Here is a 23,376-nt window from a genome sequence, read left to right as displayed (position 1 = left end):
TGCGTCTGTACGTGGACAGAACGCAAAGCCTCAGGACCTCAGATCAGCTCTTCGTCTGTTACGGAGGCCAGCAGAAAGGGAAGGCTGTCTCCAAGCAGAGGATGGCCCACTGGATAGTGGATGCCATCGCCTTGGCTTACGAAGCCCAAGGCGTGCCCTGCCCGCCTGGGTTGAAAGCCCACTCCACTAGAAGTGTCGCTTCTTCCTGGGCGCTGGCTCACGGCGCCTCGCTGACAGACATCTGTAGAGCTGCGGGCTGGGCGACACCTAACACGTTCGCTAGGTTTTATAGCTTACGTGTTGAGCCGGTTTCTTCCTGTGTGCTCGCTTCTACTAGCCGGTAACACCGAAGTTCCCGCTCTAGTGTCGGCTTGCTGCGCCACTCCCTTCCTAGGAACGGATACGTGCGCTTTTTACTCCAGTCGAGTTCCCCATTGGCGAACCCTGTGAGTTCCTCCGCACCCCTTCGGCAGTCGGACGTTGCGAAGCGTCCGACGCCAGGCCTAGTGCTCGTATGCTTGTGTAACTTGTGCTAGGCTGGGTTCCATATGTGGTGATCCCTGCGGCGATCCCATATGTGTATTCTTCCACGACCAGTTCCCTGCGGTGAGCCCGTGTCTTCCCTTGGCAGAGTCTGCTCTGCCGTCACTGTCCGGTGTGTCTCCCCCTTCGGGTGGAGCCACCCCAGTGACATTCCATATGTCGCACTGCCCCTTCGGCCAGTCCATATGTGTATTCTCCACATGTTACCTCCCTTCGGGCAGGATGTGGCTCCGCAGCGTTCTTTCCCCTGGAGAGGTACGCTTTCCCAGTGTTATCCAAGAGTTCCGCTGTGTGGGGTATAATGGAACAGCAGTTGAACTCCCTCTACGCAGATCTTCCGCCCCAGCAGTTGGGGGTCTGAGAGTCTTGCGTAGGGCGCTGGATGTGGCAGCAACCGTGGCGTTTTCCATGGGATCCCAATTACGTCGTCACGTCGACGTTACGTCGAACGTAAGCGACTGAAAGGGAACGTCTCGGTTACTGATGTAACCCTCGTTCCCTGAAGGAGGGAACGGGAGACGTAACGTCCCGTCGCCACCGTTGCTGACCATCGCTGCATGGCCGTCACAAATCTCGGCTCCTCAGCGAAAAACAATGTGTGCGTGCGCCCGCTTCCTGTTTATACCCGCGCGGCGGGGCGGGGCGCGTGACGCGATTCACGCACGCCAACGTTCATTGGCTCGTTCTGTAGACACTCGAAGTTGATAGGGCTCCCTGAAGTGATCCCAATTACGTCGTCACGTCGACGTTACGTCTCCCGTTCCCTCCTTCAGGGAACGAGGGTTACATCAGTAACCGAGACGTTTCTTAATGAGAGGTTTTATAACTGCCAGTTTAAATGTTCTTGGAACATAACCTAAAGATAAAGACGAGTTAATAATATTGAGGAGAGGCTCTTCCACTATAGGTAACACTTCTTTCAATAGTTTAGTTGGTATAGGATCTAGTAAACATGTTGTTGTTTTAGATGAAGTGATAAGTTTATTTAACTCTTTTTGTTCTATAGTTGTAAAGCACTGTAATTGTTCTTGCGGGGTGATAATTGAGGCTGAATTATAAAGCGCGATTGAGGATTGAACGTTTACAATTGTGGTTCTGATGTTTTCTATTTTCTCAGTGAAGAACTTCATGAAATCATTACTACTAAACTGTAAGGGAATATTTTGTTCAGGAGACATCTGTTTATTTGTTAGTCTAGCCACGGTGTTAAATAAGAACCTAGGATTGTTTTGGTTGTTTTCTATTAGTTTGCGGAGATGCTCAGCCCTGGCCACTTTTAGGGCCTTTTAGACCCTACTCCTACTTCAGAGTAGGGTCTAAACCAGCACTATAGGAAGTATCCGTGATGTTAGTGTATGCTGATTGGCCGAACGCACTCGAAACACCAGCACCCGCCATTTTTAAAAAGCTGTGTAAACACACAGATTATAGCCTATATATTTACTCCACAAACTAACTCTACGAACATGGAAAACAGTCATAGATGAGCCTCTTAACCTTTACGCGACGGAGAAAATCCAAAGCAAATTTGTGGGGACCAAGCCAAACATGATTATGTATTTCTGCTCAGCTAGTGACACTGGATATCAACCACATGGCATACGCTAATACCTTTCCATAAACTGTCTACTTTTACAACAGTTCTATCTAAAAACGTATTAGACAGTAGGGCTGTCGCGATAACCGCAATATCGGAGTACCGCGCTACTGACAAGCCAACCGCAGAGGAATTCAAGTAACCGCAGCAAACGCGGTATTCGCGTGTTTTCTTTTTTCATAAGGCTATACCCTTCTTGTTTTGAATTTCGTGCATGTGTATTGAATGTTAAATAAGTTAATAATGAAAATAAGACGTGGTGATCATGGTTTTATCATGGTGATTTGTACAGAGGCTTCGTGGATTTGCACTTAAGCCTAACAGACAGTGAATGAGAGAGATCGACTGAGCACGTGCGATTACCTGCGTCTGTCTTTGAGGTCAAGTCATATTCGTGAAAAGGTTGCCGTGTCCAAGGAAAGTTAAATATTTGTCCTGTCATCCTTTTAACGTTTAAAATAAAGGGTATTTACCATGAATGGCATCAGTGACAGCACTGGTCAGCATCCACAGCGCGAGGAACTCGCGGTCGCGGGAAACAAAACTCAATGAGTCACACATTGAATCAATGCCGTTTATCTCTATTAAGTGAAGCTTCAGCGTACCCATGCGACGCATTGCTGGTCAGCTGAGCCTTGAAAAGTGGAGCTCAAAGTTAAAAATAATTAACCTTATTTCATTACTATCTTTTAATGAATCAATCAGCGTTTTTGAACGTGTTGTTGAATGAATGGTTTAATGACTCACTCAAAAACCGTCTGAGTGACAGGCTTTCAATGCGCAGAGAACCTGTTTAGTTTCGATTTATTGGTTACTGAAAATGTAGCCCATTCGTTTTTGTGCATGCTGACCACATCGTGACACTTATTTATATAGCAACAAATAAATCAAAATAAATTAATAAATGCGGTAAAACCGCATATCACGCTATTGAGCCATTCAAAATTACCGCAAGGGAAAATCCTTCACTGCGACAGCCCTATACATGGGTTTCTCGGCGACGTCATCACTGCTTGCGCCCGCGGTCTTCGTACCTACAGGTAAACGTTTTCATTTATACTTCTGCGTCGTTGTCCGCGTTCACGCGCGCAGAGGGAGCATGTGAAACCCGAGGGAGCGGTCCTAGCAGACCAATCACAGTGCTTGCGTCCGCGTAGAGTTGACGCGTTGTTACATTTTTGGAGAGGTGCACGTCAGGGTACGCCGAAAGGTACGTGCGCTACACACAGCCTACGACGTAGCTACGGCGGAAGTTCGACGCAGAAGTATAAATTGGGCTTTAAGGGTTTAGGCTAGTAGCATAGTGGTGGTGTTGTCTCTAAGTCAAAATGCCGAGGAGTTGTTGCGTAATTTATTTACATGCAGGCCTACTGTATCTGTTGTGTTTTATCTGCTCATTTAAATTATACATTTTGCAAGTAATTCCAAATCTAGGCAAATGGAAGAGTGGGACAGAAGAAGGAAGTTGTATGTTATATTCTTTCTATTCATAATTTGACGAGCTGCACATGACCACATAGCACGTAGTCGTATGCATCAAGGGATTTGTATGCTCTAATCATTTATTTTGTATACACACTTGGTGTCTGAATAAGATAATTATATAGCCTATATCAGGCCATACAATTGCTGGCCACTTCTTGTCATCCGCAATCCAAAGATCGTCATGTATTGCGTAGGGATCCGGCAAGATCTCACCATTGCTGAGAGTAAGTTTTTTAATATAATCGCCATCGCCACGGTCGGAGGTACTAAGGCTACATAATCCATCGTCAAATCTTTGATTTACACTAAAGTAACGTTATATGTGCAGTCATGAAATGCTGCAGGTCGTAAAGTAACGTAACGTAAACAAGGTTAACTTAGATAAAAGCAAATGGTGCACTGCTAACATTGGCTATTGCATTACTAACTTAGTCTAGCATGATAATTCATACATGCATCACAGTATGTCCGGATTCGTAAACAGTTGGATGTTTTACATGTGTTATATTAATATGAAACACAAACAAACAGATCCAACTCTGAAATTGCAGTTTATTATTAAGTCAACAAGAAATTACAAACAATGGGAAATCTACGTTAATTACAATATCTTTACAGAATTCGGCATAAAAGATAGCAGGTTTTTTGCCTCCTGGATGCGCGCGCATCCGGTATTGTTTGTATACAAGAAACCCGTGTATTAGACAGGACTGTAAGACAGATCGTAAACTAATGACCATGGAGAATGTGAGCACTGTGTGCTCAGGCTCTGGCTGGCGTTCTCAGCGCCGTCAAAATAAAAGTCACAACAACATGCACGGCTTACATCACTTCAGAGTTCCTTCTGGCGGTGTGAATGCAACCAGGAAAAGTTTCCAAAGGGAACCATTCGTTTTTCTGAAACCACCCTGGTGGCTAGTTCCAAGAACTATGTTCGTAGAACTACCCGGTGCGAAAGCCCCTTATTACAGCCTTCTCACTATTACAGCTACCTGACTGTTACAGCTGCATGTATGGAATGATATTCCGGACATTATTCAAAAGGAATGCGTTTTCAAATTGTGGACGCATAAAATGTGACATAATCCAAACGCAAATGCAAATCGCGCATTACCGTTTGCATTTTCGTTTAAGCGAACGCACAGTGACTGCCAAATTTAAAATGGAAATGCAAAGTCCATTTGCAACTGTGTTTCCCATATCTTACGAGTCTTGACCCTGTCATATTTAAATAGCAATTTCAATTACCAAGTCTGCTTTTTCACTTTCTCAGCGTCGCGTATGTAGCCAGCCAAAACTCAAATGAAATCGCAATTCCCTTAGCATTTCCATTTCCGATGCCTTACACAGAAACCTGTCAATCAGCGTCAAGGGTGGGATTAATATGGGGCGTGTTCGTGTTGGGACGTGACGTCACTCACAGTCGACGGTTAAGAGGTGATGCCCTGAACAGACAGACGCCGATTTATTTTAAACAATGGAGGTAGTTGGTGAAATTGTGGAGGACCTTATGATGCTCGCGCAGCAAGTTGATGACAGTACATCCTCTACAGATGTAGGTAATGTAACAAAAGTCACAAAATTCCATGACACTGAGATAAAGATTTGGTTTTGGTTTAGTTTAAAATTAATATTTCTTAAACCCTCATGTTGTCTTTGGGTTCTGTTTGGATCTCATTTGATATTTTCCCCCCATTCAAAAAAACATATCTCCCTTATCTCAGTGTCATGGAATTTTGTGACTTTTGTTACATTATTTGTCTAAACACACAAAAAAACCTGGGTTTGATTTAATTGGTCTGAAAGTAGCCTATGTATAATTTTGTTTTTGTCCATTTCACAGTTGAGATTAATTTAAAATGATTAAATCCCACATAAATCTAAACAAATAGACTACACCATAAATGTAAAGTGGAACAAACATTCTCTCTCTCTCACACACACACACCAGCCGCGGCGCTACATTTTAACTCCGGGCCCATCCATTTCTACTATGGTTTTGTACGTTTCTTCATTCGGATCTATTTGCGATCCATTCAATTCTAAACAACGCAGTTTACATGCTTTGTCCTTGTTACATTATTCATTAAGTGATAATAATAATTAGTGATATTAATAATTAGTGACATAATTATCAGTGAACTTGATAAATGTTGCAGATATGTTTTACTATGCATGCAAACAAATGCCTTTCAACTTATGCATGCAAAATTCAGAATAAAATGAATGTGCAGCAATTTGTACAAATAGAGAGTCTGTATACTATACATGTTGTAGCCATTAAATAAGCTCATTTAGTTTCATATTTGTTAAAATATTATAATGTTATTTTTTCATCTATGTTGATTATGAAAAGTGAACCGCATGAGTAAGATAGGATGCGCAATATATCGAGAGATGTGGGTCAGACATGATTTTGACCACTTTTTGTTTTGTAGAAAGACTTTTTTAGTGAATTTCGTTTTGTATAAATTGTATCTTAATTTTAATATTTTTTTTTATCAACCAATAATTTTTTTATTGCCTGGATTTAATAAATTAAAAAGGAAATATAGCAGACAATAAAATCATTGAGGCGCCCGCGCGGTCATTGCATTGCTCGTGAACAGGAGCGCATCTCATCCTAAATTAACGAAACTCAACGTATGCCTCACAGACATGAAATATATCTTAAGAAAGCCCAAAATGTATTTTTAACAATTTAAAACGAAAAGAAAAAGGCTACTCTCTGATTATGTAATCCATGATGTGCATTTCTCTCTATAGGCGCGTTCACTATATGGAGATGACGATCGTCAACTTCATCTTTACAGCTGTTGTTGCTGTTAATAAACTAAAAAAATAATAGGCCTATAATTTTATTAAACAATAAATTAAATTAAACTGTAATTGTCTTAAAAAAGCAGCAAAAAAAATCCGTTTTTTTTTAAACCTATGCTAACTACGCATTAAATTCAGGTATAGTTAGTCGCTGTCCTCGGTGCCGCAGAAAAGCACTGAAACGGAGATGAAGGGGAACCCGTTTTTTGTTTTTGGCTTATTTTAACTGGCCCATCCAGTTTTCTGGAGGCCCACCTACAATCAAAATCCTGCGCCGCTAGTGACACACACACACACACACACACACACACACACACACACAGGTTTAACTGCAACAGACAGCATTTTTATTGAATTTCGCAAATTGAGAACACTTATTTGAAGGGGTGAGACCTAGCACCGACACTCATCTCTTGTGGTATGTCCAGTAAAGGACGTCCAGGTTCTTTAGTTGTCCTGTCCTTCACAAAAAGCCTATTATTAGCTACTTCACTGAGGTTGGCGAAGACAACATTACTTATGTTGCTGTTGGTCAAGGCCACGAAAACATTTAACTTATCCAAAATGAAATGGCTTCTGAGTAAGAGGACATCTGTAGAGGATGTACTGTCATCAACTTGCTGCGAGCATCATAAGGTCCTCCACAATTTCACCAACTACCTCCATTGTTTAAAATAAATCGGCGTCTGTCTGTTCAGGGAATCACCTCTTAACCGTCGACTGTGAGTGACGTCACGTCCCAACACGAACACGCCCCATAGCATAATCCCACCCTTGACGCTGATTGACAGGTTTCTGTGTAAGGCATCGGAAATGGAAATACTAAGGGAATTGCGATTTCATTTGAGTTTTGGCTGGCTACATACGCGACGCTGAGAAAGTGAAAAAGCAGAGTGGTAATTGAAATTGCTATTTAAATATGACAGGGTCAAGACTCGTAAGATATGGGAAACACAGTTGCAAATGGACTTTGCATTTCCATTTTAAATTTGGCAGTCACTGTGCGTTCGCTTAAACGAAAATGCAAACGGTAATGCGCGATTTGCATTTGCGTTTGGATTATGTCACATTTTATGCGTGCACAATTTGAAAACGCAATTGCAAATACAATTTGCAATTCCTTTTGAAAAATGTCCGGAAAATCATTCCATATGCATGACTGTTACTGCTAGGTTTTTATTTATTTATTTTCATATTATTGTTATTATTATTTTTTTTAAATACCTAAATTATGTCTCATTTGATAACAGCAAAAGTACCATGATAATAAGTAGTATTGTAGTACCACTTATAGGGCTCTATTTTAACGATCTGAAACGCAAGTATCAAATGCGAAACGCAAGTAACTTTGTGGGAGGGTATTGGGCGCTGTTGCTATTATACCGGCGGGATAAATGACTCTTGCGCCCGACGCAAATCTAAAATGGGTTGGTCTGAAGTAGCTTCATTATTCATAGGTGTGGTTTGGGCGTAACGTGAAATAAACCAAACAGAGCGTCATCTCACATTCCCTTTAAGAACAGGCGCGCTTGTTCCATGGCGGATTGCTATTATAACGGCGGATTTGCCAGCCGCACGCCAGGAGCGGTTCACAGCCGATGAGACCAACGTTCTCGTCAGAGCCATAAAAGACAGAGAAGTGACATTGTTTGGGGATGGGAGAAACCCACCCAAATTATCTTCGGTTAAACAGGTGTATAATAATTTGGGTAAATGTGTAAGCTAGATTTATGCCTATTTTTTCACATCTTCATGGACACAACAATGATTCCCCTCGTGTGTTGATATTTTTCCTTGTAATAATGTAGCCTATGATTTGCAAAAATTAAAAATGCTGCTTCTGTGTAGATGAGAGAATCAAAGTGTATGCGCGTTGTGCACACGCTACATTATGACCAAGCATGCACCCTCAAAATAGCATTTGAATAACATGCGCAACGCGCCACTGACTTTAGACTAGGTTTTTCCTGGTCAGTGGTGGAATTGTTAATTTCCTAATTTACCGACATGCGTCTGTGGAGGGAATAGTCCGCTGTGCGCGGGTGCAAAATAGGAATGATACATGCGTCGGTGTACAAAGTCAATTGCACTGGGTGCAAGATAGGGCCCATATTGTTTAAATGTGTTGTTATTGCAGGGCCTGTTGTGTTGTATTAATACTTTAAAATGTATGAATTTTCACAGTAAACTGAAGGAAGAATTTCATTTGTGTCAAAGTTATGTCTACAATAACAAATGTGAGCACTCCAAATGAACCCAGGCCCCACTAAAATCCACTGAACCATCACAGCATGCGCTCGTGTGCCCATTAAGGGGCAGTTTGCTTCTTATATTCCATGTGTTATTTTGTTATTATTGGTCTAATGTACACATGCATCAGACAGACATTATGACCACTCTCACATCTTATTGTTTTTACAATGTATAACATCATGCAATTTACATTTTAAGATGCAGCCAAGAGTTCATCTTTAGAAAAGTTATCTCAACATTTACATGTTCTGTTCCATTCCATTGTGCTCTATCTAGTGTCCTATGATAATGGCTCCAGATGCAGCACTGGCCTCAAAAAAATATGCCAATGCCGCAAAAAAACATTAGTTTGAAGCTAGAGTACCATGATATTACCGTAGCACCACTAAACTGCGCAGTTACAGTTAACTCACTTTTAAGCCCACCTCACTATTACAGCTTACAGCAACCTTAATTATTAAAGCTGCCTCACTACTACAGCTAGCTCACCACTACAGCTGCCAGACGCCGATCATGTGTACAGATGGAAAAATGGAAGAACTTAACTCACCCTCTACACGACTAGTGTGTCTGACCTTCACCTCTGTTTCAAAACAAGGGGAAAACAATATAGAGCAGAGATATTAAACAAAGTCATTATTTTCTTAGTATCACTTACATTTTTCAAAAGATTGGTTTGTAAATGAACAGGTCGGTATGTTTTTTTTTGTTGTTTTTTTTTAACACGTACAGTATAAGTGTTTATGGTTTAGCGTACCATTTTTCACAGTGTTTTCATCTTTGGATTCCAATACTGAGCTGATAGTCTGTATTGCTGATATCCTTGAGCTGCTTCTGGGCTTTTGTTCAAAATTTCCTTTCTTATCTGTGAGACATTAACAGACACACACAGCAGAGGTTATTCTGGAGGAGTGGGGGTGTGATACTTCCAGCTTATTCATCTGGCCTGTTCTTATCTGAGGGAGCATTAACACACGTTTACACACAATCACACACACTCCAAGGTGAGACAGGAGAGTACAATTGCAACACTTCATCCCAGCTCTTTTTCGAGTGGACCGTTCTTATCTGAGAGGAACCGTAAGCCTCTTAAATAGAAAGAATATCACTCTGAAGGATCCCACTGTTAGAAACGAGAGGTTTACAATTATTTTTAACGAGATCCCAGATAATTTCAGTCTGATCTTATCAGTCTGAGTGGCACATTTCAGTACAGTTGTTTGATGTAACTGCCACCATGTTGTACAGTTTTGCAAAGAGGCTGTTTTTGAAGGATAAGACAGCTAAAAATTATATCGAACTGAACAGCAAACTTAAAGGAATACTCCACCGTTTTTTGAAATAGGGCTTATTCACCTTCTTTCCTACATTTAGATATGTGGGCAAATGCATTTTTGTCTCAGTGCATGCATTGTTTTAGTTTGACAGGGTCGGCGCTAGCTTAGCTTAGCATAATGAATGGAATCCTTTGTTGCCAGCTAGCATGTCCTGAGTAAAAGTAATATAAAAAACAAACAAAAAAAAACACGTAATTACTTCTTGTGGCCTATTCACAATGAGTACACGCCCAAGTAGCAGTGCTTCGCCTGTGCTTCCCCCTAATATAGTCATTAATATATAAGTCAATATCTGCCTAGGAAATCGCCTAGTGTTAATCTGCATCGCTATTTGTACTCATTGTGAATACGCAGGCCACAAGAAGAAATTAGTTTTTTTTTTGTTTTTTGTTTTTTATTGTGTGTGAGCACAGCTAAGAGGGAAGAGGGTATGCACTCAAAAATATTTAGTCCTAAATTTAAGAAAATTAAAGCAATTGATTTGAATTGCATAAAAAAAATTCACACAGTTTTAACAAACTAATACAATTAATCTGGCTATATTTTGTCAGTCACACATCTAAGAAACAGGTAAAATTTCTGCATGCAAACAAAAAAAAGACTTTTAAATGTCTATATAAATGAGAGTTTATTATTAACTATTTGCATCTATTTAATTTTATATAAATCATTTTCAAAAAGCATTTACTCAAATTCAATAAAGCATGAACATGGTTAAAATATGTCTAGTTGTGGAACAAGATATATTAATTTAGTTAAAATACATGTGATTGAAACAAATTTGACTTATTGATGATACAAATATAAACCTGGTAATTGTGTATTTAAAAAAAATCAGTTATTAGTATGATCAGAAATCGTACCTGTTTCATATGCATGACTGACAAATATGCATAACAATAAGTTTATTAGATTGTTTATGTTTAAACTGTGTAATCCAAATTGATGGAAATTTGTATATGCAATTCAAATACAAAAATCTTAAATTAGGCCTAAATATCACACATGTTGGTTAGGCCTGGAATCCTGGACACACACTTCTTATTTGATCACTTGCAATTAATAGAGCGAACAGTCTGCCTGAAAATATCTGATTTGAGAAAAAATCCAATTTGTCTGCAGTCTGAACATAGCCAAAGAAAGGCTGGAAAATGGTCTACCCCTCGTTCAGACTACCAGTCCAAATCCGATTTTTGTACATATCCGATTGGAATCCGATCGTATTTAGCAAATGTAAACTGCAAAAAATCATTACATTCATAAGTGGTTTGAAATCCTATTAAAATCGAATTCCTGGAAATCTGTTTCAGTCTGACCGCTCTAATCGGATTTTGCGTGATTTGTGTCGTTTTCTCAGGCCACGTAAAACGTAAACATGTCAGACAGTGTTATAGGGAACGTGTGGAAAATTGCTGCAGAAACTTGTTGCAAAGTGGCGGTCGAGCAAAAAATTACAATATAAATGGAGACATGTTGAATTATGAGACCGGTGTAAAGGCGAATAATTCCACGCACGCGTTTCTGCCGCTGCCTCATAAGACACAGTAGTCCAGCGCGCCGGCTATACATTATCATGTTGTAAACAAGGCAACATCTGTATTGTATACCTCTCCATGTTGCGTTTGTTGTTGTTTTTTGCATATCCCTACCAACGCAACATCATTGCCATCGAAACCAATGCAGATAATCCGGAAAACGAAAGAGAACCACGGGACACACAAATCAGATCTGAACAATTGCGATACACAGTGTGGACAGTCAGTAATTTAGATCAGATTCCAATCGGACACACAAATAATCGGATTTGGACTGACACTGTGAACAATGTACATAGCCTAAATATGTCTTAGATAAACTTACTGGAGATGGTGATACTGTATGTTAAAGTGTAAAATGGAGTGAATATTCAGAAAGGATGTTACCATTAGATTCCACGTCAACACCTGTGTCTTTAGCCACCTTCAGAAAGATCTGTCAAATTAAACACGTTTCGTTATTTCACAGTTTCATCTGGACAATTTCACAACTGTTTACAAGTTGTCAGTAATATTTTTGATTTAATTTTAAGAAATTAGTAATTTTATTAAAACAAGAATGCAAAAAAATTGATCAAAAGAGACAGTAAAGACATTTATGATGCTACAAAGATATCTATTTAAAAAAAAAATCTTTTGAACTTTCTATTCATCAAATAAAATAAAAAATGATATATATATATATTCACATAAAAATCAGTTATTTTACATTTTAATAATATTTCCCAATATTACTGTTTTTGCCAGCGCTATGATTTTTGAAATCATAATAACAATCACAATAAATCTGGGATATTTCTTTAAATATCCTAAATAAGTGCAACTTAACAGACTGGCTTGCTGGTCTCTTGTTAAAAACCCTTTTGATAAAGTGAACTGAAAATATCACATAACTTATGTGTTTATAGTAACACAAAACAGAGCGACAGAAGAGAGGAATGGGAAACTGAAGGCATGAATTGGATAATGATCTTTGATATATATCATAATTAAATAGTCTGTGATACATTGATCCAAGTATCTGTAGCTAAAGTAAGCATTTGCTCATCAAAGTCAAATGTGAAATGTAAACAGAAACATATCAGATGCATTGGTGAAATTTCCTCTGTATTAGATATATCCCTATTGCATAAAGTGTTGGCCACATGAGTAAATGTCACCTATGTGACCCCTATATGTACCTCCTCCAGGCTTGTGTCTGATATCCCGTAGCTGGTGACGCCCAGAGTGCTTTTCTCCAGGTCCAGCTCTTTAAACAGGGAAGCAAAGCTCCCATCTCTGGCGCCCGTGTAGGGCAGCACATACACCAGCTCTTGACCTACGACCTCCAGAAACTCGGCCTCCGGCACGTGCCGTCGCACCAGTCGACTTAGATCCGCCACATCTGATCAGGAGCAACATAAAAATACATTTATACAGAAACATAATGACACTGTGTGTGTGTGTGTGTGTGTGTTTATTAGAGTATGTGTGTGAGCTGTAAACCTGGTGGGTCCAGACTGCTGATGCTGTCACTGCAAATTCCCTCATCCACACTGAATTTATCACACTACAAAATATGAAATGCAAAATTAAAAACTTACATTTCTGACCAAGCAAAACTCTACTCTACTAAAATGCTAGAGTCGTGTGGTTGGTTGCTAGTAGGGATGGGATATGACCCGTCAACTAGTTCATCTAGATTTTTTTTTTTATATGTTATTTCAAGGGGAAACATGCCATTGAAGCATATCTTCATTTCTAATTAATCTTTTTGTTTTAATGTTTTTTGTTGTTGTTGTTGTTTCCACATTGAAATATAGAGAAAATAAGTGATTTTTTCAACCATTTTAATACAATATAGTTTGATATAATGTGAAACGTTTGCCCAAATATAACATTAACATTTTAAAAAGAATAAAAAGCACATAAAATATATTTATTTATTACATGATGTATTGTTATTTTAATAAATAAACTAACAAATACTAAATAATACTGATTGTTTTCTTTTTCTTGTTGGACCGTATGGAGTTCTTCGTACATAGAAACTCAGTGTTCAAACTAAACAAAAAATGCACTTAAGGAATTTTATACTTTAAATTAAATGTGTGAAATAGCACTAATAATAAGGATATTGTAGGCGTGTCCAAACATTTGACTGGTGGTGTGAATTGTGAGTGTCGCCTTGGCCAGTTTACCTCTTTAATTGATGGGAACCGTGGCGTGGTGACTTGATCCTGATTGGCCCGTGCGAGCGTGAGGTAATAACCTCTACCGTATTTTTTCTTGAGGAAGAGTGAGGAACCACAGCAGCAGACGTGCCCATGCGAGATGATGGCAATACGATCGCCCAGAATATCCGCTTCATCCATGTGATGGGTAGACAGAATTATAGTACGACCTAGAAGACGAAAACACACATTCAGTGCGAAAACCATCAAAGTTCAGCTGCAAACGTGGATTTCTGAAGGGCTCTTTCACATTTGAATGGGTTATGATGTGTTTGAAGTGCAGGTGCACTGGAAAACAGGGTGCGCTATATATAGGCGCTTTTATATGTGTGTGCCACTCAGATCTCACTCTTTCGCTCCCTGTATAGAAAAGTTTCCTCTCTTTTGTATTTGCTGGAGCTCGCAGTGAAGCTAGACACCCGTGGGGTTCTGCAGCGGCATTATTTTTGCTCTGTCTGTATGACGAGAAAGTGGGAGTTCAATCTGTCCTTTGACTTGCCAAGAGCAGAAATATCATGAAATATCATGCGTCTGCGCTTCTCAAAGGCAGAGAAGGCAAAATCTGGCAAATAAACTTGTGTTTATATTGAGAGATGCTGATGCTGGACCTTGTAAAGCAACAATCTGGACACTGTGAGTGACTTGACTATAAAACCTGACTGGTTTGAAATGTAAAACATGTTTTACTCTTTTTTTTTTAGAGAGAGAGTTGTATTTACAGTAGTGGCCAAAAGTGATGTCTGGCCTAGGAAAATGTACATCTTCACCCTTATTAAATATTTGGTAAGCATTTTACATCGTTGTGCTTTAAGTCAATAGTTTTATTTGTGATAATGCAATGAAACATGCCAAATTGATTAAACTGTAGTCAATGTATAATTTTTCTTGTGAGATTTTTGTTTTTCTATGCATTTGTTTTTGATAGTAATATCAAAAATTTTGCTGTAGTTTGCCTTTTTTGCCAAATAGTTTGATTAGATTAATACTTTGACCAAGTTTAGTGTTATGTTCTTCCCTCGTGTTTAAAATATTGAAAAAATATAAAATATTTTCCTCATATTTTGATGGTTTAATAGGCCTTATGCCCAGCTCCACTACTTCCTGAAATTCAGCCAGCTCCTTTGTTTCCTGTCTGTCATTATTGGACAAACTGATTAATCCAGGTGTGTCTGATTATTGTTACTGAGGTCAGGCACACCTGGATTAATCAGTTTGTCCAATAATTGCAGACAGGAAACAAAGGAGCTGGCTGAATTTCAGGAAGTAGTGGAGCTGGGCATAAAGCCTATTGAACTTTTAGAGTTAAATATAAAACATATATATGTGTGGAGAATCTGAAAGGCTAAAAGAAATGCACACCTTTTTGGTTTTACAGGCACAAATACACACAAATCACACTGTATAGTCAGATGGATCTGTCAACGCACCCATTCAGTGTGACATTCAGCTCCAGATAATAAACAGCACTAGAGAGCGATAGATATAGATACATAGATAGAAAGAGAGAAGTAGAAATATAAAGATAAATGACTGGTTTGATTTGTGTTGCTTTGTATTAGGGAACAGTGATACATCAAAGAAGGCAAAATGGCTCAACAAACTATGAAACAGAAAATAACAAAGTTCTGTGGAACTAAAGCAGTAACTAGCCTTTTTAAAATGTCACGTAAATTATTTTGCTCTGTGTACCAAACTATTACACCCACTGTAAACGTTTCTATTTGTTAGCTTTGGTTAGAGGTGGCTGAAATGCAACTTTACGCACAACTGCCAGCCTGCATGGAGAGGTTCTTGAGACTCCAGTGACACCAGCAGCTTCAAAGACATGTTTGCTGTTCAACAGTGGCTTTTGCTGCCCTTTTAATGCATTTTCCTGAAGGGGAGACACGGCAGGCAAAAACATTTACATTTAACTCTAAAAGTGAAATCTCATTGGCTGATGTCAATTTCCAGTTACATGGGACCGTTTGTGTGTGTTTTTGTACTTGAGTTCTGTTCATTTGAAGGCCATAAATGCTGTGTTATAAGTTTTGATGTGTTTTAGGTGGTTTGTATTGTTGTTGCTAATGATTTGATAAGATATTGTGTCAGTAAATAAATAAAGTATAAAACTAAAAAATTTTACAATACACATCTTTAAAGGCAGTTTTCTCAAAATGTTTTTTTTTCTCATATACTCTGAGCCAGAAATCTCCACTTCAGCACCACTTACTACACCAAACTTTCCAGTTGTATTCCTAGCTATATTCTTTATAAGGTTTGAAGAGGGGTTTGTTCATATATCATTCAGATTCTGAATTATACAACATTTTGTACCTAAAAATGGGGCGAAAATGATAAAAAGAAATATCAAAAATCCCCTCTGTAAAAACCTTTGACTCTAATATGACAACAATGGCACCTCAGGGCCAGGGGGTTGTCGCTGCGGCTCCATCACAGCCCTCAAGGCCATTGGTCTCGCTAGGTCCCATCTGCTATCCATCTATGCCTAGGGTTCCACTGTCAATGGCTTCTTCTCCTTCGGTCATTCCCCGGATGTCGTCAGCCAAGACTTCACCATGGCTCCTCCCTCCGTCGACTCCATCATGGGCTTTCACTCTGGCTGTGCTCTGGATCACAACCTGACTCCTCTTTCTGTCCTCACCTCCCTGGCTCCTCCCACCATCATCACCACCCTGGTTCCTTCCACTGGAGCCTCCTCCTTCACCAGCCTCTCGTCCACCTCCAGAACCACCTCCTCAGTCACTTTACAGAACGAGGATGCGCCTTGCCGGAGGCGGGCGTTATGTCACAGTTTTGTTCTGTTTAGTTTCACTTTCATGGATTTTTAGTTAGTTTCTCTACAGTTTCCGGTTTCTTTTGTTCTAGTTTCCAGCCAGTTATTTGTTGGCATGGGCATTCATTAACAAGCACACCTGTCTGTACTTAGTTCATCACCTTGTCTATTTAAGTTCCATATTTCCTTTTTTTTTTACTTGTCCGGTACTCTCGTGTTGTTTGCTCTTGTTAAATAAACCTTGTTGTTATTTTGAACCACTTAATCTACCTTACTCATCATCACTGGACTTGATTTGTGACTATTTATACATAAGCAAATGTAAAAGACTTTTCAAAAAATATCCACCACCTGTGAATGTGGTCAGTACAGCAGCAACCAGCTGAACTCAAACACTACAGCACTGTACAATCCACATGTCAACACTACACTCTTCACATTACACAGCAAAAGCCAAAAACTCCTTATTCGATTTGTGTGCGTGTGACAAAGGGCCACTCTCAGCCCAATTAACTGCACTAGTACACATCATTTCATTTGACTAAATTATTAATCAGACAATAATCGCCTTCACTAATCAAATAATCATCAGCTGCTCTCTAATTACACATGCAATCCAGCTGGAATGGGCTGAATATGCTATTTCAGTCCCCTGAGGACTGCAGGACTTATTAGTATTGACAATAATTATAAACTGAATGTTTCACATTTTTATCACTGATTAAACAAGCTTCTGCTATGCTGAATTTTTTTTTACAATGACTTATGATTTGTAACCACCTAAATAAGGGAAATAAGACACTATCTGAAAACAATAGGACAAATGAACAACAGAACAATGACACAAATTAAATAAACTGTAATTTAAACTATCTAACAAAAGTAAGCTGTCCACACTAGCGTTTTAAAATAAAATTCAAAAGTCTCTCATCTACACTGAAACATCGTACATAGCAGGCACGTCGGTAAAAACATATATACAGTATGTACTATAGGTGCAATATGTGTCACATGATTAATGTGCATTATTCTTTTCGAATACCTTTATTTTCACACTATAATGCGAAAACTGCTTTTTAAAAATGTTCCACTTTGGAGAGTGTCTGCAAAAAGCTCTGGTGAAAAATGCTGTTTCGGTGTGGGTGGAAGGCCAAAACACAGGGAAAAAAAAAATCTGTTTTTAAATGTATCCATATTAATGTAGATTAGGTGAGTTTGTTGGAGCAAAACTCTGCAGGACATTTGTACTCCAGAAGCAGGATTGGACTCCAATTTAAGAACAAAAAGACATTTTCATAGCCTCACCAGTAAAGTATGTGGGGACCAAATCATTCCTCAAAACTGGAACGAACACTGTCACAATTTATAAGAGAAAGTGTTACAGGCAAAAACAGCTGTGGCATCTCAGACAAGGTACTGACGAAAGTCATGATGTTCTGCTCTGGTGGTCTAACCCCATATATCCTGAAAGCATCTTCAAAATAGATTGTTCTACCTCTGACAGACGCAGGGAATGAATGTAGACCGGCTCATTGCTTTTATTGACCTAGCAAAACCTTTGACACCATTGATCACCATGTTCCCTGGACTGTGATGGAAAGTGTTGCCAAAGTTCTTCACATCCTGCAGCAGATCCATGATTGCATTCAAGCTTGTACAGTTGAAAGTGAGATTCAACATCTCTCTTTCACATGTGTAACAGTTCCCACGGTCTTTGATCTCTTTCTGACAGCTGTAACAATGTTAATCACCTCTTAATACCTCGTAAGGCTGGAATACACACAACATTTGTACAGATTTTTGCCTGATTTGCAGTCTGGACTACATCTGAAAGTCAGAGCAAGTGTGCAGATTTCAGTTGACAGATTTCAATTTGTAAAAAAAAAAAAAAAAAAAAAAAGTTGTGTATTTTTGTGTGATTGTTGTGTTTGGAATGACGTGAAAGTGACTGCATTAAAAAATAGGGGCATAATGAAAATATTTTAAATAATGTGTTTTTCCTTAATAAAGGGGTAAAAAAAGACATTTACAAGCAAAATTATTTAAATTAATTATAATAAAAAAAGTAAACCAAATCAACATTTCTGCTTCAAACTGTATTTGATACAATAATGAAATACCTATATTTATAGGCCTAATTTTAACTGTATAAACTATACACTCATGAGCCAAAACATTATGACCACCTGCCTACCAAAACAGCGCTGACCTAAAATAATAAAATAAAATAAAAATACCCCTGAAGGTGTCCTGTGGTCTCTAGCATCAAGACATTAGCAGCAGATCCTTTAAGTCCTGTAGGTCGCGGTGTGGAGCCACCATGGATTGAACTTGCTGGTCTAGCACATCCCACAGACACTCAATTGGATTGAGATCTGGAGAATTTGGAGGCCAGGGCAACACTTTGAACTCTTCATCATGTTCCTCAAACCATTTTTGTGTGTGCAGTGTGCATTATCCTGCTGAAAGAGGCCACTTTCACTAGGGTACACTATTGTCATTGAGGAGTGTACCTGGTCTGCAACAATGTTTAGGTAGGTGGCGCGTGTCAAATGTATGTCCACATGAATGGCCGGACTTCTTGGTCCAGGGTTTTCTCAGCAGAACATTGCCCAGTGCAAAACAGTCCCTCCACTGACCTGTCGTTTTCCCACAGTGCATCCTGGTACCATCACTTCCCCAGGTAAACGGTTCACATACACGGCCATCCACATGAAGTATAAGAAAATGGGACTCATTGGACCAGACAACCTTCTTCCACTACACCAAAGGTCCATTTCCAACACATTGTAGCTACTTTCAACGGTGGACAGGGTTCATCATAGGCACTCTGACTGGTCTGCAGCAACGCAGCCCCATATGCAGCATAGTGTGATGCACTGTGTCTTATGACACATTCCTCCCTTGACCATCATTACAATTTTGTGTGAGTGACATGTTGGCTCAGACCAGATGGGATAGTCTTTGTTGCCTTTGTTCATCGATAAGACTTCGTCGCTGGTTTGTCCCTCCTCTAACCACTATTGGTAAATTCTTACCATTGCTGACCGGGAGTAACTCACAAGCCTTGACCTTTCATAGATACTATATATATATATATAAAATAAGTATAGTATAATAAATATTAGTAGCCTATTATAAATAAAATATAAGTAAAATACCATTAGAAGTATAATACAAATATAGTTATTATTTGAACAAATAAGTTGAAATAGCTAATGCAAATTGATGACTTTAACAAACGATTATGATCAACAGCCTCGGATAGTTACAGGTCTGCTTAAGTCTGTCTTTAACAGTTTATACGTTTTCGTTAAAACTAAATGTCCCTATGGAGAAAATAAAATACTATGAAAATTATTTCAGTTTTTTTTTTTTTTTTTTTACTTGATTTAGTGCAGTTAGTCTTGTATCAGACTATGCAGCCCAGACATAAGCTACAAACATTTAAGTTGAATTAAATGACGGACACAGTTTATTATGTAACCAAAATACCAATTATAACAATATAGTTATTCATATTCATAACTGCAGTTTCATTATAAACAAGCCTGAAATACACCAGTCCTTTTAATTTGGACATTTCTATGATTTACTATTGCTGCTCTTCCAAAAAGATGAGGGAGATCAAATATGCACTCTCTAAGGAGCCACAGGGCCTTTTTTTTCCTACTGTACATGCACACTGCTAAATACATTTAACAGTTAGCACAAATCTATTTTTTGTTGCAAATGTGAGTGAAACAGTGAAATACTGCACTGTCGAGCCCTGTGTTTACATTTGTTCATTTCTGTTACCTTTTTTGTATTTGAGCAGCAACTCCCAGATGCCTCTGCGTGCATAGGGATCAACTCCTGCTGTTGGCTCATCCAAAATCACAACATTCGACCCGCCCACAAATGCGATAGCAACAGACAGCTTCCTCTGCATCCCACCTGAATGCACACAACAGAAATTTGCCAAATATCCAGTGTCTGTAAGCATTATAAGCGTAGTATGAATGCTGCTGATGCACACAAACACACACACACACCTGAGAGGTTCTTGGCGAGGTCTTTGCGTTTATGAGGCAGACCCACGTCGTTAATCATTTGATCAATTTCCTTCTTCACCTCTTTAGAGCTCCGTCCCTTCAGACGGGCATAGAAATAAATGTGTTCTTCCACTGTCATGCTGAAACAAACAAACGGGACATGAATATACACATTCAAGCATAACACACATGACAAATACTCACTTTTATAAACACAGACAAGCAAGCGAACACACACAAGAGAAAAATATCACACATACAACGTGTTAAAAAATATAAAAAATATATAAATTTATGAATGAGTATAAATAAGCTTAGAATTTCTGTAATTTTAGTAATATTTATATATTATTATAGCATTTATTAATATTTTGAATACGCCATTATTTTAATATTTTAATTTTAGTACTTCAAATAATTTAAGTTAGTTGTCAAGGCAACATTTCTAATTTCCGTTACAGTTTTACATGTAATATTTAAATTTTATTTTTAGCTTTATTTAAATTAAAACAAATAACTACTCTTAAGTTTTAGTTAACAATAACAACAGGTTAATTTATCACTATTTGGGTAATAATGAAGCTGTTGGGTTAATAACTACAAATATTCAAATTCACAGGTTATTCACATGAAAAAAGCCTTTGTCATGCATGATGTATATGCATGCTGCATCATGCCAGATCAATGTCACAGTTTTAGAATAAAACTCAACTGAATCTGTGATCATTTCATCATTGAAATACAAATGCAGAGAAAAGAAAGGAGCTCTAAAATCAAGGGCAACGCCTTTGGCGGTTCAAGTGAGTCCTAATTTCAGTAGCATGACAGTGTTGAAAAAGAGCTTGAATTTCACTCTTAAAAGCCTGTACGTACCTGTCTTCTGTCAGAATGAATTAAATTGGACTGTGATTGCCTGCAGCTTTGAAATCTTTTGTATGTCAAACATTTTTTAGTTGAACTGTGATTACCTCTAGTTTTTGAATATTTGTTTTGATGTTTTTGAGTTGAACTCAGCTGTTTTCCTGTTTTTTTCTTGATTGAGAACTGAACTGCTCTCATCAGCTGTTTTTGTAGAATTGTTACTTATCTTGTTAGACTTTCATTAGTTGTCAAACCTTTTTGTTAAGGGTACTCAGATCAGGATTTTGAGGGGATCACAGGAAGCAGTATTGGCAAATACCGATAACCGACATCGATCACGGGGTCTATTTAAAGCGCTAATGATGCAGCATTATTTATAGGAATGTCCTGATCAGGATTTTACAGGCTTTACTTCAGTGCTTAAATTTTGTTTTGGAAAATGGTGGAAATTTCCACCTTATGTGACCCTTTTGTAACCTGTCATATATATATATATATATATATATATATATATATATATAGACCAGCCGGTCTACATTCATTCCCTGCGTCTGTCAGAGGTAGAACAATCTATTCTTTATATATATATTGCTTTTACATTGGAGGAATTTTGTTGCACAATTCAAACTTTGAATTGAAAAGTTTTTTGAATTAAGACAAGTAAACAGTCAGTAATAATTTTTTAGGTAGGTCTGACAGTAGTATTCAGGTAAGAAATAATACTGAAATTGAATAAGGAATCAAATGTAAAATAACACTGGATAGTCTTCCTTGAAATCAAATAGAAATGAAACCTTACATTTAAAGTTACAAAAGTTATTCAGTCAAGAGCAGTGAGTGCTTTTCTCTTTGTCTTTTGTTGTTCCATTGTCTAATGACACAGACAGCAACAGATATTTAGAGGCTGCAGTCACTTTAAGAGCTGATGCACAGATACAATACACTTTCATATGCATTTGCGTTCAGCTAGGTCATAACTGCCTGTGTTTACGAGAACATTCACCGAAACAATAGTTTTGTACATACACTGATTTATGTGCATTTGACCATTTAAGAGCAATTAGCCGTGAAAAGAACTATTTTTGGTACTCGCGAGCTGTTTGTGAGGTGGCTTTATGTGTGCGATCTTTGAGTGTGCATGAGCGCACCGTCTCTCAGAGAGTGCACCAGTGCTGAATGGTTTAAAAAACGCTTGAATGTTTAAACTGAGAAGACTTAAAAAAAATTGTAAATTACAAACTTTAGTGATGATAAAACAACAAGTGACAATTCCCTCATCTGTGCAGTGCGCAGCTCGCTTATAGTGCAGACGCGATGTGGTGATGTGAATGTGTGATGTGACCACGGTGACCGTGTGATGTGACCACGGTGATGTGGTCCAGAGAGAGTGCGCGCTGATTCACTCATGGTGTTTGTCAAATCACTTCTCATGGAAAGTTTTCAAATGACTGATTTCTAAAAAGATGTATGAAGTGTAGGCCTACTTCACCTTCAGCATTATAATTTTTTCCCTGTGCCGGACAGAGATTGAGGCGCTGCCGCTGCAAGCATGTCTTGCTATATCTCTCAAGGCAGGCGCGAGATCGGCAAATTGAGAGATCGCCGATCGAGTAGTGATTATCGGCCAATAGTGATCGATAGCCAATCAATCGGTGCACCCCTACTTTTTGTCTGATGTTTCAGAGTTCAGATGTGCCAGTATTCAGGGATAGTGAACAAATACACTAAATTTGATCTGTGTTTGTGGACCCTGTGATAGAGAGAAAGGAGATGAAATGAGGTTTTACTCATTAAAGAGGACGTTGTGTTGTGGACACATTCCCAGGTGTGTCCTGATGGTGTCCATGTCAGTGCGGATGTCGTAGCCATTAATATAAGCGGTACCAGAGGTGGGAGCAAAAAGACCCGTCAGTATTGACCTG

General features: G+C 38.7%; 1 protein-coding gene across 1 annotated transcript in view; it reads right to left on the bottom strand.

The window, feature by feature from the left end:
* The window catches only part of LOC308685804 (phospholipid-transporting ATPase ABCA1), a gene marked incomplete at its 5' end in the record, with an annotated part of 250,800 nt that overhangs the window by 99,587 nt on the left and 127,837 nt on the right, over positions 1-23,376 (bottom strand). Inside the window, 7 exons of the mRNA XM_081357814.1 lie at positions 11,958-12,006; positions 12,752-12,954; positions 13,056-13,119; positions 13,751-13,953; positions 20,358-20,495; positions 20,594-20,733; positions 23,242-23,373. Of these exons, the coding sequence (XP_081213940.1) occupies positions 11,958-12,006; positions 12,752-12,954; positions 13,056-13,119; positions 13,751-13,953; positions 20,358-20,495; positions 20,594-20,733; positions 23,242-23,373 (929 nt within the window). The remainder of the gene's footprint in view (positions 1-11,957; positions 12,007-12,751; positions 12,955-13,055; positions 13,120-13,750; positions 13,954-20,357; positions 20,496-20,593; positions 20,734-23,241; positions 23,374-23,376) is intronic.

The sequence above is a fragment of the Scardinius erythrophthalmus genome (genome assembly GCF_964197995.2).
Source record: "Scardinius erythrophthalmus genome assembly, chromosome: 2".
NCBI classification, from domain to species: domain Eukaryota; kingdom Metazoa; phylum Chordata; class Actinopteri; order Cypriniformes; family Leuciscidae; genus Scardinius; species Scardinius erythrophthalmus.
Note: the sequence above shows the minus strand (reverse complement) of the source record. Positions and strands in the feature narration are given on the sequence as shown.